Here is a 21721-nt window from a genome sequence, read left to right as displayed (position 1 = left end):
GACTATTGCCACAACCATGGAATCTTGTCAAAGTCTCTCTTGCCTGTCCTTACAAGGGAGCAAGACTGAGCCTGGGCTGATTAACTTAATCTCTACAGGAGATGAGGACAGGCAATATTTTTGTCACACCATAAAATCCTGCCACATGACAAATCAGAGCACACTAACATGATATTTTCTGTTCCTCCATCCCACTGACCATTCTGAGTAGCTGTCATTTAGTTTTGCATTAAACAGAGAGCAAAACTGATAAATATGTGGGTTTTACAAAATAAATTGAAAGAGAATGAAACGCGACTTTTTACTTCCATCCAAATTCTATACGATTTTTACCCCAGCATTTGCTTTACAAGAAAACTTTTCCAGTATCTAATTTTTTAAAGAAGTCATTAAAAAAACACTGCTTTCTTGGAAATCTATGTGAACTAAGAGACTAGAGATACATTGTATGTGTGTATAAAAATATTAAGAAAGCAATAATTCAAAAGCTATGTCAAATGAGGTCAGGCAGTATCTGCTACTTCCCATTCATATAAATTCTGTGTTTGTAAAACACTGAGGAAAGCAGGTTTCCAATTTCTAAATACTACAAAATATCAAAATGAGATATTCTGGAATGTAATTAAAGAGCAGTAATATCAGTTCACGAATTTAGAGTCACGCTTTTCTCAGATATCCTGCACTTACCAGAAGGCTGCTGGACCACAGAGCCAATTTCTGAAGAACTACATAAAACATGGATGGAAACAGTGATTTTGGAAACAGATGCTTGTTACCAGTCATGGTCATTTTATAAATGAACATATCTAGCCTCAGAGACTTCAAAAAGAAATAAAGAAGGCAGTTATATATTTTGTGATATTCAAACAAAATGCACTGGCATTGACAATGTTATTGCAATGTTAATGCACTGGCATTAACTAAAGATAAACAATTTGACTTAGGAAAGGAAATACCCAACCATCTGACATTAGAAAAGGTCTAACACCAGGAAATTTGTGTATGCATACATCCTCTATACACAGATTTACACATCCCTCCCAACCAAGCATTTTAAATAATTTTTTTAAAAAAGTGACCAATCACTTTCATTCATATCCACATTTTACAAACTGTTTGCTTGGCAAGAGAAATAAGAAGTACCAAAAACTTCAACAGAGACACAAACTTCTTTGCACTTATAAAATTATGAGTAGTTCATGAAGCAAAGCTCTATATGCTTAGGGCAGTCTTCAGAGAAGACAAGCAATGCAGCATTTCATCTAATACTGTCATGTAAAGCACGTTCAAAATCCCCCTTACTTGCCTCAGTCATGGTAACACATTGTGTTACCTGTAGCAAACAGAAAAGAACCAAATTTCCTCTTTTCTGAACTGCTGTAGATCAACTGTAAGATCATGTCACATTCACATGTTTAGAGCTCTCTTTCTTTCCTTCCAATATAGAATTAAGGGACAAACATGAAAACTGGTCGTTTCTTATAATTTTATCCTTTTACCTACCGAACTATGACATGACAAATTTCCAATTTATTTAACCTTACCTCACTGAAAAACGTATTAATCTGCTTATTCTCTGAAGATAAGATGACACTCAGTCCAGTTCAACAGATTCAGTTAAAAGCCAGCTTTTATAAATAAGAACACTGAGATAATACTTCCTAAAGATAATACCTCTTTTTGTATATGTTGCTGGAAAGAATTAAGAAAACAGCAGAAAACCAGTCTATGAATAGATAAGCTATTCCTTCTGAAAACCAATATAAAAATCCACGGCTGTCCGTAAGACAAGAAAATTCAGAAAAAAAAAGCTGAGTGGAATTGTTCTAAATTCTCACATACTATTTCTACATAGAAATTAATCTTAACAGCAGAAAATCATCTGAATATCCTACAGCCTGACTTGCTCTGTTTCCAAACGCTGCTCAATGTCATGAGCACACCAACAACATATTTTGACTTTTCAGTACCAAGTTTTTAAAAATTTTTAATTACAAGCAGTATGATCTTAAAAATTACAAAAGCAAAATCAGGATAATACAGCTTACATTCCTTATCAATCCTCAAAATAAATATGCCATTTTCTGTAAAAAGGGAGAAGCATACCTTTGGGTGTCATAAAAGGCCAATGTGGCTTAGATCTTCTGTTCTTATCAAGAGTCAACTACCAACATACTGAATTACTGTGAACTAGCAGAAACATAATAGGAACCTGATGGTAAAGGGATGACTAAAAGACATCCTGATTTAACCTCTTTCCCTTGCAATACCACAATGACAGTGACTGAATTTGCCTGTTTGGCACCACAGATGTTGGAGCATCTAATTTCTTTAAAATTGCATGTGGAATGCCAATGGCCTGACATTAACTGCCACTGGGAAAAGACAATAGCAATAGCTGGAATTTGATTTGCTCTTTCCACTGAGTTCTTCCAATGCCTTCTTATTTCGTCTAATACACCTTCATTAGTGGATCACAGTATGGCTCATACAGGACGACATGGTAGCTGTCCTCCTGCCCCACAACCCAAACATAAGAGGGAAGTAAATTCTAAAAGGCCTGTGGCTAAATACTACAGCTACTGAATGAAGCACAAGCATAGTAGCTGTATTAGATGCTGGCTTACAAAACAGAGACAAGAGGCTGCTGTAGAAAGATTGTGGCCTCTCTCTTGATGGACTGGCCTGAGGATTGTTGCTACAGAACCTTCTAATACCAGTCTCATTATACAAGTGGAATTCTAAAACTAATCTCTTGCACTTCTAAGTTTTGTTACAGAAAAATAAACAGCTGAGAAATAAAATACACTTGAAATTAAGAGCATAGTTTAGACAATTTTTTTTCTTTATAATTTTTAGGGCTCCATCATAAATACAGATTCAACCAACTGCTTCAGTTATTTTTGAAAGTGTACCTGCAGCCTTGATTTTATGCCCAAATAAACTACATTATCTTCATCAAGTAAAAGCTAAATGTTGCTTGACTATATCTGACGGCATATGGTAACAACCTTTCATATCCAAATTACCTGTATTACTTCCATACTCAAAAAGAAGAATCACATCCCATTTACTGAAAACTTCATTCTATGCTAATTGTTAATTTGGAGACATATACTAATCTCACCTGAAACATTATAAGACAAAACTGAAGCAATTTCTCACCTGAAACCATCATAAGACAAAATTTCTACTAGCTCCTGATTATTTTGCAAGTTTCTCTTAGCTTAACAGAGGTACCTTTCCAATCCAAATGGATCATTCGAGCTTGCTGGCTTAAATTCTCAGAATATTCTTTCCCTCCTTCCTGACAGAGTTCATCTTAACTTCTAGAGTATGTCACAAAGAGACAAAAATTAACTCTGTGGAGCTGCTTTTCCTGCTGCTTTCTTTTTAAAATTCAGATACTATTGCTATTTAGAATGCAAAAATATTTAAGGAAATAACAGCAGTTTATATTTTTGTCCACTTAGGAACTAGATTTGTTATGCATGTATTCTGTGGTTGAGTTTCTTCCATATCTTCAGGCCACTACCTTTAAAGGTTTTTCTCTTTAAGTCTCTTTCACTCTCATGAGACCAGATCTGCTGTTAAAAGAGAAATTAACATTGTGGTGCTCAGCACAGATATCATGTCCTATAAAGTGCCACCTCAGAAAACGGGACTTTGATAGCTGAGGAAACAATTTGTACATATATCACATACTATTACTTTCTGCTTAACTAGCACTGCTGCAAACATGTTGTTGCACTGATTTAAGAGTTTCACTGAAGCTCTGAAACAATGCTAGGAAAAAGCAAAGGGAAAACAAACCAGTGAAACTGTAGAGAAGTTTTCTCCAAAGACAGAAGATCACAGAACAGTCTAGATTTGGTAGTACCTCAAAAGTTCACCTTGTCCCAACTCTTCAAGAAAAAGGGAGCCCTGATGAGATTGCCCAGCATCCTGCTGAGTCTTGAAAACCACCACCAATGGAGACCCTACCACATCCTTGAGGACATTGCTCCAATGACTGACTATTGTCACAGTAAAAAATTTCTTTTGTTCATAAACCTCTCCCAATGCAATGTGTATATATGCTGGTCCTTGTTTTCTCCTCCTGAAAGGACAGCTTTCATCTTCTTTGTAGCTGTCCTTTTAGTACTGGCACACTGTGATGAGGCTCCCCAACCTTTCTCCAGGGAAGCACCTTCACTTTTCCCTCACAAACCAAGTTCTCCAGCCCTTTGATCACCTTTGTGACCCTCCTTTAGAGCTCACCTTTAATTGCAGGAACAAGAACTGGACACCTCCCTACAGACCAGGCCTTACTAGCACTGAGTGGAATGATCACATCTCCAACTCTGCTACTGACCCCTGTAGATGCAGCCTGGGATCCAATTTGCCTTTGTTGCTGCAGCCATGCTCTGTTGACTCATGTCCACCTCGCTTTCCAACAGGGTCCCCAGGTCAGCAAGGCTACTTCCAACCTCACAGATCCCAGCCTGTGCCAAGCTATTTGGTTGTGTCATCCCAGATGTAAAACACTGCCCTTGACTTTGTTAAACTTCATACTGTTCTTGTTTGCCCACTCTTCCAGCCCGTCCAGATCTCTCTGTAAAATGTCTCTTCCTTCTAAAAGGTCTCCTCACTACTCAGTTCAGCATCATCAGCAAATTTACTGAGGGTACTTTCAATGCCAGCATCCAGGTCATGCAGGAAGACACTGGAGAGCATTAGGCCCAGCATCCACTCCAGGAGACTTCACTTGTGGCAGGCTGCAAGCCTGAGTAAAATCCACTGACCACCACAAGTTCTGATATATTTTTAAAATAGTACGTATTTGATGTCTCACCAAAATTAATTCAATTCTATATTAGCAAACTTGAGGTAGATTATTCCTTGCGCAATTTTGGCATCACCATTCAGTATACCGAAATATTTTCATCAGTTTCCTTGTAACAAAATCTAGAGTAGAAAATTATAACTGCACAGTATTGAAAACAAAAACTCCTATCAATTTTTCCTGAAGCTTAGAGTACTTCAACCGAATTTGTAGATTTTTTTTGAATTTGCATATTTTTTTAAAAGGAAAATGAATGCCATGTTTTCCTATTTTTCATCACATATAGTGTGTATACATGTATATAATAAAAGTCTGTGAAGGTACTAAAAATTTCTTTTTATCCAATTCATTTATTTAACTATGATGTTGAGTGACTAATGAAGCTTTTCACAGAAAGGCTTTCCTGGAATTCTGTTAAGCACACCTTCAGATTTAAAAAGCAAGCAATAGTAGTATATGAATTAATTAAAGTACAGAATCACCACCTACTCAGTATGTAAGGCTAACAAGAAGGATAATTATTTCAGAGAATTAATAAACTTTATTTATTACAACCCTCAAACTGATTAGGTCAATGGAACATTTTAGTGATCTCCCCCCTTTCTTCCAGTGACTACACCACTGGAAACTATGGCAAACAGGAAGAGTCTCCCGTTATATTACTGAGCATTATCAGCTGAGCATTGGACACCACAGTTTAAGTGCAACTTAAAATGCATGTATCTTCATTTTAACAGCTTCATATACATGCACAACACAGTTCAAACAGCCAGTACTGACATTTTTCCATTGAAAGCATCAAATTTCATTAAGCTCCTCTTTGCATACAATTTCCCCCCTAAAAATACAGCAATTCTCTACCACAAGCTCAATGCAAAGAGAGTGATGAACATTATGAACATGCTACTAAAAAAGCTAATATATTGGTAAAAATTTACTTATTATATTGAAGCACAGTAATTTCTAGGTTCACATACTAATAATCATTAGCATGCAGAGAAGCTAATTTTCTTTACTTAAAAACAGTATTTTGCAGTCATAAGCCCATGTAAATCAGTTTTCTCTACTTATCTGTGGGAACATCTGGAACTTAAGAAAAATACAGCTCTAACTCAAAAGAATAACCCTCTCAATGATTTTTTAATTATTTTGGGAATCTAGAGAGATTCCAGCTGGCTGGAAGCTGGTAAACATTGTCCCAATTTAAGAAGGGTGACCCTCGAAACTACAGGCCTGTCAATGTCACTTTAATGACTATTATAGAGAAGCTTATTTGGGGAGGTGCTGAAAAACACCTGAAGGACAATGCAGTCATCAGTCACAATCAGTATGGGCTCCTGAGGGGAAAGTCCTTCTTGACAAACTTAATTCCCTCTTATGACAAGGTAACCCACCTAGGTATCAAGGGAAGCCAGCTGACCTAATCTTTTGGGATTTCAGTAAAGCTTTCAGTACTGTCTCACAGCGTCCTACCAGATCAAATGTCCAGCATTCAGCTGGATAAACACACCAGAGGAATGGCGAGCAACTGGCTCACGGGTCAGGCGCAAAGAGTTGTAGCGAATGGGGTGACATCAGACTGCCGACCTGCCACCAGCAGGGTTCTGCAGGGCTCTATCCCTCCACAGGGCCTTGCGCTCATCAACATCTTCAAAAATTACTTGGATGCATGACTGGAAGGAATACTAAGTAATTTTGCCAGTGATACTAAATTGGGAGGACCTGTTGACTCCCTCCAAGGCAGGGAGGCCCTGCAGAGACACATCAACAAATTTGAGGGCTGGGCAACCACAAACCATAAACAAAAGAGAAGTGCTGGATTCTGCACCTGGGATGGGCAACCCTGGATGTGCACACAAACCAGAATGAGATGCTGGAAAGCAGTGCCGTGGGAAGGGACCTGGGGGTCCTGGTCGACGGCAAGTTGAATCAGAGTCAGCAGTGCCCTGGCAGCCAGGAGGGCCAAGCATGTTCTGGGGGCATCAGGCACAGCACCACCAGTCTGGCAAGGGAGGGGACTGTCCTGCTCTGCACTGGGGCAGCCTCTACTTGAGTGCTGGGGGCAGTTTTGGGTGCCACAAAATTAGAAAGATACAAAGCTTTTAGAGAGTGTCCAAAGGAGGGCCACAGAGGTGGTTCAGGACTTTACAAGGAGCGGCTGAGATCACTTTGCTTGTTCAGCCTGGAGAAGAGGAGACAGAGGGCAGACCTCACTGCAGCCTATAAGATCCTCATGAGAGGAAGTGCAGGGGCAGACACTGATTTCTCTCTGGTGATGAGTGACAGGACCCAAGACAATGGCATGAAGCTGTGTCAGGGGAAGTTTTAAGTCAGATATTACAAAAAGGTTCTTCACCCAGAGGGTGGTTAGGCATTAGAACAGGCTCCCCAGGGAACTGGCCACACCACCAACCCTGACAGAGTTCAAGAAGCATTCCAACAACACCCTAAGGCACATGGTGTGATCCTTGGGGTTTGTAAAATGTTCAAGATCAGGATGATCCTTGTGGGTCCAACTCTGTATTTCTGTGATTCTAGGAAAATAATTTTTAAAATTTGAAAGCAATGGATTTTATTAAAAAAGCAGTTTGCAACATACCAATGAAGATGCAATTTTAAAGAGACTGACAGATGCCTTTTGATTTAAGTCTTGCTGTGGAGGTTTTTGTCGGCCATTCATGTTTGACACATGTCCTATGTAGCTTGATGTCTGCTTTTTGAATACCTAATGGTACTACCAGGGAAATTTCCCTACTCCCTAAAAGAAGTACAAAATGTAACTTGTCACCATGCCATAAAACCCACAAATTGTGGGGGTTGGGGGAAGTACTTCCTTATTTTAGATGCAGGAAACAGAAATACAAAACAGTCTCATAAAACGACTGAAGAAATCAGGAAACCCTAACTTAAGGCCCATTAGGCCAAACAAACAATTCCAACACCAAAATCATCTTTAATTATCATCTTACTAATTTCTCTGCCTGTTTTCCAAACCTCATATTTGTGTAATTACATTTCAGACAGACAAGACTTCCTTCTCCACAAAAGGGCATTTTTTTGTTCTTGTACCCACCCTGTCACACCATAAATGTAATCTGTTGTGTTCTGCAGTTTAAAATATTCAAAAGCAAAGAAAGATATATCACAGTATCAAGGATATTGCACAGATGCCTCTATTTGTTGATAGTTTATTTACTAAGGCAAGAGGATAACATGGCACACCAATTTTCATTTCACCTCCTGTCTTTTCAAGAGATACTGGTACTCAAACAAGAGGAAGTATTTAAATTGAATTAACTGACTTTTTACAACCTCAACGTCAAAAGGATAAAGTTATTTTTTATAACTGTCAAGAATTAAGTAATTTATGGTAGGCAAATACCCATTGCACAAGTTTAAGAATTAACTTGAGACTATAAATTGACAGGACTGGCATTACTGACAAAATAATTTTTGTTGACTGCTCCATTAGTTGTTTCTCCTTTACATGTCAGAACACGATTATGGGTTTTACTTCTACTGCAGAAGTGAAACAGAAATTATATGAAGACTGAAGAACATAAAATCATGACAACAGACACCACCCTTCTGGATTTAAAAGGTAATTCTTGTATTTTGCAGAGATGAGTACACTTATCTCGCCCATCTTCATCAAGTGCTCTTATGGCTAACATTGTTTACACCTTCTTCTGGATGTAGAAAGGGAGCTTAAAAAATAAACCAGCTCATTTCTGTGAGCTGCACTTCATTATACCTGAAAGACATTTGTTTATCATGACGAAATTCAAGGAAAGCAAGACCTACAGAGAATTATCTAACCTTAAGCATAAGCTTTAGCTCTAAGTTGCAAGTTACTTATTAAAGATTGTGTCTTTTTCCATTGTTATGAAAGAGGTTATGTTGATTTCAACTCCTCTGAAAAAAAAACCAACTTATTTTGTAAAAACATCATATTATTTTTTAGAACAATTCTTCAAAAATTCATGACCCTATTTTTTTTTGACCCATGACCCATCAGCTCAGGAGACTTGTTCTTAAACTACATGTAAGGGCCTAAAACTGGAATTATCATTATCAGAAGAAAGCTTAGGATTTCAACTTGTTTCAACAATACTTCTTTGCTGAACACTGTTATTTCCTCCCACAAAATATGAGTAATGCAGCACCACTGTAAGGTAAGTTTTTTTATCTTGAAATATACAAGAAAGAAAGCAAAAGATGTCCTACATTGGTAGAGTTAGTCAACCTCTCACAAGATAGCCAGATTGGAACAAAAACCTTCAGCTGCCTATTCTGGCTGAATCTCACACTGAAAAATTAAGCTTCTATTTACAGGGCATCAGAAACTTTGAAAGAAATTTCCCAACCTGCAAATAAATTATTTTGATCAATCTTTTTTTTTATTCCTGACCATATCTATGCATTTGTCAAACTGCAATGAAACAGGGTATATAAAAAGAAAAAAAAAATTCCTTTTTCTCTCCACTAGAACTCATGATTGATTCTCAGACCCTTCTTTCCCATGAACTTGGGAAGAACTAGGACAGAAGCTATTCTTTATATGAAGGCAAAGTTAATCTGACTCCGTTCTTTGCCAGGAGCTCAAAGAGGAGATGACCAAAGAAAAGAACAATGCAACCATCCCAGCTATTGCCTGATGCCAACCAAAACTCAACTGTACAGAAGGCAGGAAGTCACAGAGGAGTTGTCTACAGTCACTGCAGTCCCAGACTCAAAGCAGCTCCTGCAGCACCAGCATCTAACACCCCAATTTTACCTATAAATGCTATCTGTTTAAATCGCAAGTCCAAACTACTAATGATAATAGTGTTATGGACAAAAGCTTTCCTATCAATGCTGGAAGGCATTTGAGGATAGAAAAAAAAAACAAAAGGAGAACACTTCAAAGATTGCTCCGACCTTACACTCCTCAAGAACAAGAGCAAGAGAGTCTTTTAGTCCTTTCCTTACTCCAATCCAGTTTACCACACAGAATCAATAAACAGCTCTGAAGTTTGCAAGTTACGTGACACAAAACCTTCTTTGTGTTACAACATTTTTCTTTACACAAACAACCCAGAATTCTCCTAAATATGGTTTTCCTACCAAGAATCTTCATAGCTTGACTCAGAACGACATTGTGACTATCCGTAATGATTTCTCTGATGACCTGATTTTGCAAGTGAAAACTATCTCCAAACACTTTAAGGTCATGCTTCATCCAAAACCCATACGCGCAAAACAGTTTGTGGAGTATGAGAAAGGCTAAAAATAGCCATGGGCATTTTAGTAAAATACAGAAGACAAAAGCTCTTCCAGGAAACCTACTGATTTATTCACTACAGAGAAAGCCTAGCTCATTAATGACATGTCCAATTATAAATTCAGTGTATTAGGGGAAAAAAAAAAAAAAAAACAACCAACCAACAAACCCACTGCTCAAACAAAAAGCAACACAACAAAATACACAATCCCATCAATAGTTCAGCTTTCACTCACAGGTCTTCATGGGCTTTATTTATTTTATTTTTTTTTTTTTTAGTCACCATCTTTGCTCCACAAATGCTGGCAACAACAGCCTCTCTTTCAAAAGCCATGGTGATTGTTGTCAATACCAGCAGAGCAAAAACTTCAATTCCTAGTAAGTCTACCGCTTGGCTGGCACCACTTTCACCCTTGAACTTCCACAAAAGAGGAAAAATAGCATGTAACAGCAGGTTTGAATAGTCCCAAGACCACCAAAAACTGTATCATTGTTATGCCGGCAATTGTTTGTTTAATTGCCAATGAACTTAGTAATGATTTAAGCTGAAAGAGGAGGACAGCTAAGAAGATGCATTAGAGCAATAAAAAAAACTGTCACTGATGTGGTAGAACCACCTTCCCTCTTTGAAAGTAAAGAATAAATTCTCTCAGCTCAATACCAACAGGATTCTTCACATGCCTACAATCAAAGCTACTTTCTAAGAAGAGATTAGTATAAAAATACATTTGTATAATCAGATTTTATAACAAAGAAGGGAATTCTATGATTCCACCTCTAACACTGACAGCAGTGCAGAGTATCAACACAAAGTTGTGAGGCTTGAGTATTACCTCTATTTTCAACGACATCTTCATGTCCTGCCTGGTATAATTCACACAACCTAGCATCTGCAAAAAGCACAAGCCAAGTACAACCAGTGAACACTCACTCCTCCTGTCCTACCCTCACCTCACTCCTCCCTGAAGGATCTTCCCCATCCACTCCTACTTGGTTAGCTCCTGGCTGGAGAGGTTTCCTCCCCTCTTAACTACTTAACAGAGTCACTTGCAGACTTGTAGCCAAATGAGCTCCCAGATCTCATACTCTAGGAAGATGATGCTTGTAGTACTGACACCTTACACTTCAGCTTCTCTGAAGTCAAAGTCTGAAGCTGAAGTCTCTCCTCTGAAGATTCTGCCCGAAAACTCCACAGGCAGTCTCTCCTCTTCTCCAGTCTCTCAGGCACAGGTTCCTGTCACATCAGTATTAAAAAGTCTTGCACACTTCCAGAACAATAAGGAAGTCCTACCCAGCGTCCCTCACTGCCTGTCAAGAGGAAAATGACCTGTGTATACAGATACAGAAAACACAAGGCTACATAATCAAGAAAAACTGAAGTGGCACTTGTGGAGTGTAAACTGGAGATCACTGCAAGGCAATCACTCTCTTTTTAGCTCCAATAGGAAAATTCTACATCTGTTTCAACCACATTCACAAACTAAATATGGGCTTATGAATTCACAGCAACTGATGCCAGGTACAAATCTTTATCCTTAAAATATCTGAATCTACAAATGCCTCCACACAGAAAGTTATTCTGGTCTTCTGTGGCAGATACCTTTCAAAAATTATTTGGGCTAGAAACAGATTTACTGAACAAGAAGGCTAGAACTCTGCAAACAAATGCCAAATGAGTAATGATGACTTTTCTAGTTAGTTTTGGTGAATTTTATTTTCTGCTGTATGAAGTTTCAACAGAGAAAGTATTCTTCTGAGAAGTGGAAAATTACAGGTTGCCCAGAGAAGTTGTATTTAGGACAATGAAGGACAATGCAGTTGTCAAAAGTCCTCCTGGGCAACCTGGTCTAGGCCACTCTATCAGAGCAGGGGGATGAGGGACCCCCAGAGGTTCTTTCCAGCCTCAATCATTCTGTGAAAAAAACATCATTTGTACTCAACACCATACCACTTTCCCAAAGTACACGGTAATAAAAATTAAGAAGGCAGACTTCCAAATCACCATCCAAAGTAACTGATTTAGACAAAAGAAACAAATGATCAAACAGCAGCCAGCTGGAGATGAATGCCCAAACCATTGTTCCTTCACACTTTCCCACTGGAAATAACCATTATGGCTATAATACAAGTTTTACTAACCATCTGCTGAAAAATGTAACATCTCCAACCACAAAACAGGAAAAAATTTCCTAGCTGAAATTTCCAGATGTCAAGACAAGCTTCTGGCTTCCTCTTCTTCAAAAAGCACATTCCAGATGACATACTTAGTTTTGTGTAGTCAGGGGTTTTTTTGGCTGTTACATATTTGCTAAAAATTAAGCTCAGCCTCCACAGAAACAGTATTTTAATAGCAGTCAAGTCACTGACTACACAGGAAAACAGCCATCTTCTATTAATGCATTTTCTATGCAGGTATCTCACATCAAGTTTTCCTCAATACATTCATACTTTAGCATTTAATACATCTGAATATAGTGCAGCACTAAGTACTACACTGTTTTCTACTATGTTAGAGAAAAATATAGACACAATTAGTCAATCTGTACATAACTATTAGAATTCGAGGATTTTTTCTAAGTGAATATTATGACTCACGAAGACCTGTAAGAAATAACAAGGACATGTTCCACTTGTGCTTCCAGTTCAGTTATAAGCTCCGCAGCCCAGACACACTCGAGCTAGACACACTTTTAGGTAGTTCCAATCTAGAGTCCAAACTAAAGCCTCCGTGTGTGCAGTGTTTCCTACTGAGGTTTCCAAGCATTAGGTCTTTGCATCATCTCAGATCATGCAACTGACAAAAAACAATCAAACCTTCCCACATTTCTGAGCTCTATGGAAGAAACAAAAAAATGAATGCATATAAGAAACATAAGAGAAGCTAAAATAAAGACATCTGCAGTTGGATTTCAAACAGGACCTACTAATAAAGAGATCTTACATACTGTCCCCATAACAGATTTTATTGTATAAATATTGACTGGGAGTGGCAGCCTTTCAGCTAATGAAAGCCAATCCTTTACAAGATTTTGAGTATCAGAATAGACTTTGACCCCTGCTCCAGTCAGAAGCTGGTGCTGATCCTGTGCTGGCTCTCCCGTAGCAACACGGGCAGCCAACCCAGCCAAGCAGCTCCTGCTCATCTAGACGGCCTCCAGACAGCTGTAACTGAAGATGCACCATAGCACCTTACACCCTGCTGAAGCTGAGCACACTACAAAGCCATCTCTACCATGCTGACTGCACACTTCAGCACAGGCAATCCAATCATCTCAGCACAGCAAAACAATGTGGACAAGAGAAGCTCCAAACCACTTTTCTTCTTCTCAAAGATCTTGTTTCAGTGCTTGTTCAATCACTGTTCACAGAATCATTTAGGCTGGAAAAGACCTGTAAGATCATTGAGTCCAACCATTTCCCCAGCACTGCCAAGAACAATCACTAAACCGTGTTCTCATGTGCCACCTCTCCAGGGATGGGGACGCCATCGCTGCTCTGGGGAGCCTGTTCCAATGCCAGTGTTCCAGTGTCACAGCTTTCCTGCTGCACGTGGCTCCCTGCTCCACCTGTTTGCTGTCCATGATGTGTGCCTTGGCATTAATTCGCGTGTTAATTTCAGCAGATTGCTAAGGAAGCTAAAAGATGGTGTTATTTGTATTTGCTTTAACTGAGCTATAACTAGGTGTTGCCTGTATAGTGCCTGCAGTTTTACCAGTATTGTCTCATCATACTTCTGGCTTTATTGCTGATGGAATGACTGGACAAATTAAGGCAAAGATGGAAAAGTTTTTAACCATTCTCCAATTGTTTTCTCAGATAAAGAAGTTTGGTTTTTCAGTATTTCTATTTGGAACTGCAATTTCTTGATAACAAAGGAGTTTTGATAAATAAAATCAAGCAACATCCACCAAAAAAAGACTTTAATTACATGGTTTGGGACCTCTTAAATTCAAGATAAACATCCTGTACCAAGACAAACATCTCAGTGTTCTTTGGTAAGAGACCTTAAAAAGCTTTTTATTTTTATATAATACTAAAGTATGACCTAGGGAATTCTGTTAACAGCAACTGTGAGGCTACCAACATCATCTGCTCAAAGGGCTTCTCAGTATTTATTAAGTTCTCAATGAGTGGCTCCTGAAGCTATCACTGTCCTCAGTCAAAGACTTACAGACCAACAGGTCGATTTTCAATTTGTTCAGAAAACAAATTCCAGGTGTTTCCCTCTTCCTTCCCTCAAGCAACAAAAAAAAACACTCTGTAGTTGCCAGGGAAAATGACATTGTTTACGAATATTTTTACTTTGTAAGAGCATTTATAGCTTAGTTGGGTGTTTTATTCCTCTTGTTGAAAGTGTCTTAACATCAACTTTCTATTATCATTCCTCATTAAAAATTTTATAGGAAAAATAAATAATTACATTCCTACACAGTCTCTAGTTTTATAAGTAGAAGAACTGGCTAAGTTAACTATTAATTCTTCTGTAAAACCTACCATACACCATGAAACAAATGCTAACATTTCGACAGTTCCACATCTCTACTGTTAAATTTCTAATGGCTAATGTAATACTAAAAAATTCTTAAGAGATGCAACCTGAAATAAGAAATCATCAAGTTATTGTATTCTCAAAGCCAACTTAGAGTTGCATTTTACCTTTGACTAACATATCAAGATATATTTTATCATTGACTTAACGTGAATCTTTCTACTTCATAATCTGTAGTGATGAGTAGATAACATGAATGTTACATAACACTATTATTAATGTTAATTAACATTTACATTAATAATTAATGGTAATAATTAACATTCATTATTTTTGCATATAAAGTTCAGATATGGTAACTTGAAGACATGGAATTGTATTTCTAGGTCAGCTGGAAGTCTTATTTTATATCTAACTACCAAATCACAGAATGGTGTGGGTTAGAAGAGACCTTTAAGGGTCATCTAGTACCAAAGCCCTGCCATGGGCAAGGACACCTTCCCCTAGATCAGGTTGCTCAAAGCCCCGTCCAATCCGGCCTTGAACACTTCCATGGATGGTGTATCCACAACTTCTCTAGGCAAGCTGTTCCAGCGCCTCACCACGCTCCCAGTAAAAAACTTCTTCCTCATGTTCAATCTAAATCTACACTCGTTTCAATTTAAAGCCCTTGCCCTGATACTAACGGCCCCTGTCAAAACGGTCATTTTATGACACATGAGGCAGAAATTCAGATAAACCCCCCAAATCCTTCTCCACAGGGCTGCTCTCAAACCATTCAACACCCAGTCTGTAGTGATGCTGCTGACTGCCCCAATACAACTGCAGACCTTCCACTTGGACCTAAAGAATGGTAGAAACAAGTCCAAGGAGATTTTGCCAGTCACAACACTTTCACCTACTTTGGACCATCTTCAGACAACTCAAAGAATCCCGAAGCTGACCATCTGTACGCATTCGTGAAGTTCTGCTTCTTGAATATATATATACACACAAGAAGCTTCATTAACAATCAAGGAAGCTTCTCAGATACTAAATTTTTCTAGCATTTAATCACTCAGACTTTAAGAGCAGAGTTTGTGTGATTTCAGTCAACATGATTTCAACCGCTATTTGGATAGATACCTCTAAAGTAAAAAAATTTTATTATCGAAATCCCTAATCACAAAGTCTTCAGAAGTGCTTTCTAACACATTTAACAGAAGGGAAATATGTCTCGTAACAGATATATATATATATATATATATATATATATATATCTATATACATATAGATATATATATATAGATATATATATATAACTCTGAATATCAAAGATGAGGAGATCATCTTGTATTTTCCTATGCAAGATAGATGAACATGAATTAATCTAGTTGATGAAACCAACCTAGGAAAAACAGGTGAATCAAGCTCTGTAGGTACACATTTCTGGTGCAACAAAAATGGAAATCTCTTCAGAGTAGATAAAACAAGTTTGTGATATGCTTTGATTTGCAGTGTTTACTGCTGTCAGTTATTTTGAAGACAAACTGCTCAATAAATGAAATATTTGACATCTTTCATGATTAAGACCAAAGTGTGAAGCTTCTAAAATCAACTAAGGAAGTAATTGACTAAGTATCTGGATCATTTTAATATTGTATTTATATATATATATATATAAAGAGAATATATATAATAACTCAAGTGCCTGTATAAACCAAGAAAACACTCTTCATGAGTTCCTACCTGAACAGAGAGAGCACCAAAATACATTTTCATGAAAAGTTATTAGTTATTTTAGAATCAAAACCATATGCAATTCCAGGTCAAAATGTCCCACATCTACACGCTTACTACACCCCTTAACTCCCCTCTCTGCACAAACTGGAAGCCCCTAAGCCCCAAGAATTTACTAAAATATGGGTTCATTCCAAAAATTGTTGTAGAACCATACTAACTGAACACTGTTTTTCAGTGTTTAAGCTCACTTAGCTCAAATTAACAGTTAGTCACTTACACTGCCTTTGTGCCTACTCAATAGCCCTATGGAAATTACCAGGATCTGACTACTGCACACCCCATAGTGTGACCACTTCTCTAACACAGCCTTCAGTCTTATTACATCTTTTGGGAACTGTAGGACTCCTAGTACCAAATATTTTGAGAAAATGCACTACATGATGCTGTGACACATTCTCTACACTTAATTCAGGCTTAAGCTTCCCCATGCCTCATCAAAAAAAAAGACAGCTTATCTATGACTCCCCTGCCTAGTACTAAATCAAGTGCATGGAAGCCCTAAAGAAACAAATTTTGTTACAGACAGTTGCAACTTAAATTCATTTTCGTACTCTGTTTTTTATTACAGTTACATAAGAAAAAACAGGAAAAATAAACACATCTCTCTCCTGCACTTCAGCTTTATGAATTTCCTTCCTGCAGCATGTAAATTGAAGTTACAAGGCCCTCACAGCACCTTTTCCGCCTGCTCGGCTCTGTTGTCAGCACCCTTCTCCCACACCTTCCTGGAACAGTAGCATCTTCCTTTGTATCAGGCCCCACCCCCATCATCTTTTCTTAGAGTTCTCATACTACTTCACATATAAATTTAGAATCTTTCTAGCATACAGAACATAGCTTATGACAGTTACAAAGCCCAAAATGGCTACAAAGCTGATTTAAAGGTTATTTCATGTCTTGTCTGTTAGTCTACAAAGGCTACAAACTGATGGGGAAGAAAAATAAGAGCAGAAGAAAAATGAAGCCAAGTTAGAGGATAAAAACATCGTAAGAGAAGCCAAGAGCATTGCTGAGACTTTTCATCATACAGCCAAAAAAAATGTTCCCTGAACCTAAATGAACCCCAACATTTTAAACCTACACATACAGAATATCAGATGCTGAAGTGACTGTGTATCTGCTATTCCTGTATTTCTGCTCAGATACACACAGTTAGCTACCACCTTTGCTTAGGAAAAGTCAAAGCAGTTATAAGGAACATCAACCTTAATCAAAGCTAAAAAATATTTTAGATTTTTAAGTTTTACTATAAAGAATTTTTGTATGTAGTCAGAAAAATATGATTTAACTTTCTTGTTAAGTGTACCACGTCTAAAGTCTGTCAGATTTCCCTTTTTAACTGAGACATGCAGGGAAGAAAATGGGGAGTTCATTTCAGAAGGTATTCAAATGCAGATCAATTACACCTACACCTAAACATTTCTTCCTTGAAAGCATATCCATACAGATTTTAATGGATTTGATATATAAATAGTACTTTGGGCCAAGAATGATGCTTGTAGTGTGAATCATCACATTAAGAACTGGTGTAAAATATTTAAGACATTTAGAAAATGTTAGGATACTTAAATTCTTCTACAGAAAAGACCCCAAGAACGAATGAAGCAAAGTATATGTCCAGCCAGCAATTAAGACTGATATACTGACCAAACACATACAAAGTTAGCTTACCAAATGATTTCTTCAGAAACAGCATTTTCTTTTTTAATTGGTGATAGTTTAAAAGAAATTTCCTAAAAAACTGTCACTTCAAAGGACCTTAAAATCTGTAATACAAACACATGTTCTAAAACTTTCAACAAGCATGACAGGAAGCATTCCAGCAAGTTCATTCCCAAACTGACTACAGCTCAAGCTCCTAATCACAATTAAGATAACTGAAATGGGGCAAATCCTTAAACTGATTATAAGATTAAGGAATACAGTTAAAGATACTACCAACTGCATGTCTGATACCTGCCAATTCCTTCCTACCACTGTAGGAAGGTCCCTATAGAACAGCCAGCAGTTCAGCACATACTAGCAAACTGAGCCATGGTTAATATAAACTCTGGACTCTTAGCTGACTTTATACTCTTGACACCTATAAATATAACCTGGCTGTAAAAACGTCTGATTAGTCTCAAGGTATCAAAATTGACACACTATATTCTAAGAACCAGAGGTCTTCTCATTAGCTGTGGTTCTAAGATGACAGATAGGTAAAGCAGATCAAGAGAAGCAAATTAACTAGAAGATGCAGTGCTATTTTCCTTCCTGACAGCAGCATCCACAAGGCTCTGCTTTTATCTAGGGATGTAGGTTTGACCTGCCAACACTTCAGAAGCTCACAAACCTGTAATAAGTTAAAGAGAGTAAACAATATTGTGAACTTGTATAGATTCTTGCATTATTCTTTTAATCTATTCACCGCCTGATGTTCAAGCAAGCTTTCTGCCAAGAACCATGCAGCAGAAAATGAAGAATGACTATTAAGAGCTATCTCCACCCCCACACCTCCCTTCCCTTCCAACCCCAAATGTCAGAGTTCATATGGGGAACAAATTCAATTTATTTGTTCCTCTCTCTGACAACAAAAAGCAAGGGAAAAAAATACACTGAAGAACTTCCATCACTTGCTCCAAAGAAAATAAGCCCTCTACCTCAGTGTGAAAGCACAAATTACACTTTGGTACTATTTAAGGACATCTCTAGGCATATCTGAGGACTCAGATGCATCCCAAACAAATTGGCTGTATTTGGCATGCAGTTTACTGCGGTACTAAGTGAACTAAATGAGAACTAAAAGATCATCCAATTCTGTCAATCAGCTACCAAATGACGTTGGTTGGTTTTACATCAGGAAGTGTTACGGCTTGCTTTCCTATGATGAAATTATAACACTGACAGCACTGGTGAGATCCAGCTATTAGGTACGATCAGTTAGGGAAACAACAAGCGAGCAGGCCTAACACAACCACCAGTTTAAAATGCATTTAAACACCTGCCCCCACCTGTAAGGGCTTATTAATCGTGTTGTATGCGACTGTCAGCACTGCAGTGCTTAACCACAGCATAAGAGGACCTCAGTCTTTAAAAAAGTTGCTGGAGAGAGAACTGGAATCAAAGCTATTTGACGTCCTGCGCTCACACAGGGGAACGGCACTCACGAATTCCGCCTTTGTGGAAAGGCTCCACCGCCCCGTGACAGCCGGCGAGGCACAGAGCAGCGCTCGGAGCGAGAGATGACAAGTGTGAGGCAGGGCTGGGCAGGCGCCTCCTTGGCATGAGCCGCTCTCCCGGCACACGGGCACATTCACGCACCCCCAGCCCAACTCTGGGTAAACAAAACACCAGCACGGAGCAGAGCAGTGACTCAGCCAGGAGTGCGAGATTCGGTCCCAGGGGGTAAGGAATTCGGGGAGACGTGACCGGGGGCCCATCGGCGCTCCGTACTCACCAGCAAACAGTCCACGTTCACTTCGGATTTGGGGTCCTTCAAAGTCACGTCGATTTTCTCAAACCGAGACTCAAAACTTTCTCCTGTCGACATGTTTCCGGAGTTAAAAAGTTTCCCTTATTCCAGAGCAAAGTTAAGGTTAAAAAAAAATATAAAGTAAAAAAACAAGGGAAAAAAAAAAACAAAAAACAAAAAACCAAGAACAGGCGAACACAAAAGAGAAACTACAGCCTGTACCAGGCTGAGGAAGCGCCTCCTGCGAGATTCTTTCAATCACAAAAGTCTCTGGGGCAAGTCCCCGTCAAGGGGGCAGAGAATCCAAGGGGAGCCCGCAGCAGGCGGGGGACGAGGCTGCCTCTCTCCCCGCTCCTCCAGGCACGCACGCAGCTTCCCGGGATGCTCACAGCTCCGCAGCAGCAGGTTTCCTCTCCCTCCCTCCTCTGCTCGGGCCCCACCGTCTCAGCATTCCCATTTTCCCAGCCGGGGAAGCCGTCCTGGACTCCAGCGTAGCGGTCCCTCCTCCTCGCCCCGCTGCTGCAGCGCCGGCGGGTCGGTGCCAGGTTCCGGAGCGCGGCTTGCTTTCCGGTGAATCAGAAGAAACAGAAGAGGCGAAACAAAAAAAAAAAAAAAAGAAAAAGAAAAAAAAAAAAAAACACAAAAAACTGCAGCCACACCAACAAGGCAAAAATGGATGGAAAAATAAAACTCAGAGGAATCCTCTCGACGTGATCCTCAGCGCCGTGGGGTCGCTCCGTCCGTGGGCACCGGGCGAGTGCCCCCGCGGGCGGCGGACGAGTAACCTCACCGGCGGAACGGCCGCAGCAGCATCTTTCTTCCTCTCTGTCCTCCTCGCTGCCTCCTGCCGCTGCCAACGCCGGTTCAGCCCCTCCCTCTCTGCTCCTCCGCCTCACGGACGAGACGGCAGCCCGGACCGCCTCAGGACCGATCCGAGGTTGCAGCGTGAGAGGGGAGGAAGGAAAGAGGCGGCTTAAGGGGAGGGGAGAGCGTGAGGTCCGGCGGCTGCAAGGGAACCTGCGAGATCCACCAACATGTCCGCCTTCCTGTTTGAACAGTCGGGACGGGGCGCGGGGCGCATGCGCGGGGGGAACGGCTCCGGTGCGGACGGGGACGGGACGGGACGGCGGCAGGGGGCGCGCGCCTGGGAAGGAATCACAGTAACCGAATCAGTTAGGTTGGAAAGGACCTCTGAGACCATCCAAGCCAACCTGTGACCGAACACCACCGTGTCAACTAGACCAGGGCGCTGAGTGCCACATCCAGTCTTTCCTTAAACACCTCCAGGGACCGTGACTCCACCACCTCCCTGGGCAGTCTGTCCCAGCGTCTAATCGCCCTTTCTGTGAAGAAACTCTTCCTAATGTCCAATCTAAACCTCCCCTGGCGCAGCTTAAGGCCGTGCTCTCTGGTCCTGCTGACTGTTGTCTGGGAGAAGAGGCCGACCCCAGCTGGTTACACCCTCCTTTCAGGTGGTTGTAGAGAGCGATCAGGTCACCCTGAGCCTGCTTTTCTCCAGGCTAAACACCCCCAGCACCCTCAGCCGTTCCTCACGGGATATGCGCTCCAGACCCTCCACCAGCCTCGTTGCCCTAGCGAAGGAAAGAGCGGGAGAGGCGGGAGCGGGCGGGAAGCAGCGCGTTCGGCTCGGGCCCGGCCCCGCTGCGGGCGGGGCGGGTGGGACAGCCCGGGATCCCCCTTCCGGGAGCCGCTGTCTTTGTGTGCCCGCCCCCGCCCGGCGGTTCCGCCGGGAATTGCGCGCAGCCCAGGGGCAGCGTCCCGCCGGGAAAAGCGCCCCTTCCCGCCGGCGACCCGTGCTATGGGGGGGTGTTGCCGCCGTGTTTCCGCCCTGGCTCCCCGGAGGCGCCTCAGCGCTGGTGGCTCCCGCCGCCTTGGCACGGCACGGGC

General features: G+C 40.4%; 1 protein-coding gene across 4 annotated transcripts in view; it reads right to left on the bottom strand.

Moving 5' to 3' along the window:
• The window catches only part of ROCK1 (Rho associated coiled-coil containing protein kinase 1), an 84114-nt gene extending 63236 nt beyond the window's left edge, over positions 1-20878 (bottom strand). For 2 of the 4 annotated variants that reach the window (XR_010999383.1, XR_010999382.1), the window contains exon 1: positions 19799-20878. Coding sequence is in view for 2 of the 4 variants with exons in the window: in XM_068191087.1 (XP_068047188.1) it covers positions 19799-19891 (93 nt within the window). In the remaining 2 variants the exon portion in view is untranslated. The remainder of the gene's footprint in view (positions 1-19798) is intronic. The other 2 variants (XM_068191087.1, XM_068191094.1) reach the window with 2 other exon arrangements.
• Positions 20879-21721: the final 843 nt, after the last annotated feature.

Source organism: Anomalospiza imberbis, chromosome 1 (assembly GCF_031753505.1).
Source record: "Anomalospiza imberbis isolate Cuckoo-Finch-1a 21T00152 chromosome 1, ASM3175350v1, whole genome shotgun sequence".
In the NCBI taxonomy this organism is placed as follows: domain Eukaryota; kingdom Metazoa; phylum Chordata; class Aves; order Passeriformes; family Viduidae; genus Anomalospiza; species Anomalospiza imberbis.
The sequence above is the reverse complement of the archived record's forward strand: the minus strand, read 5'-3'. Positions and strand labels throughout refer to the sequence as shown.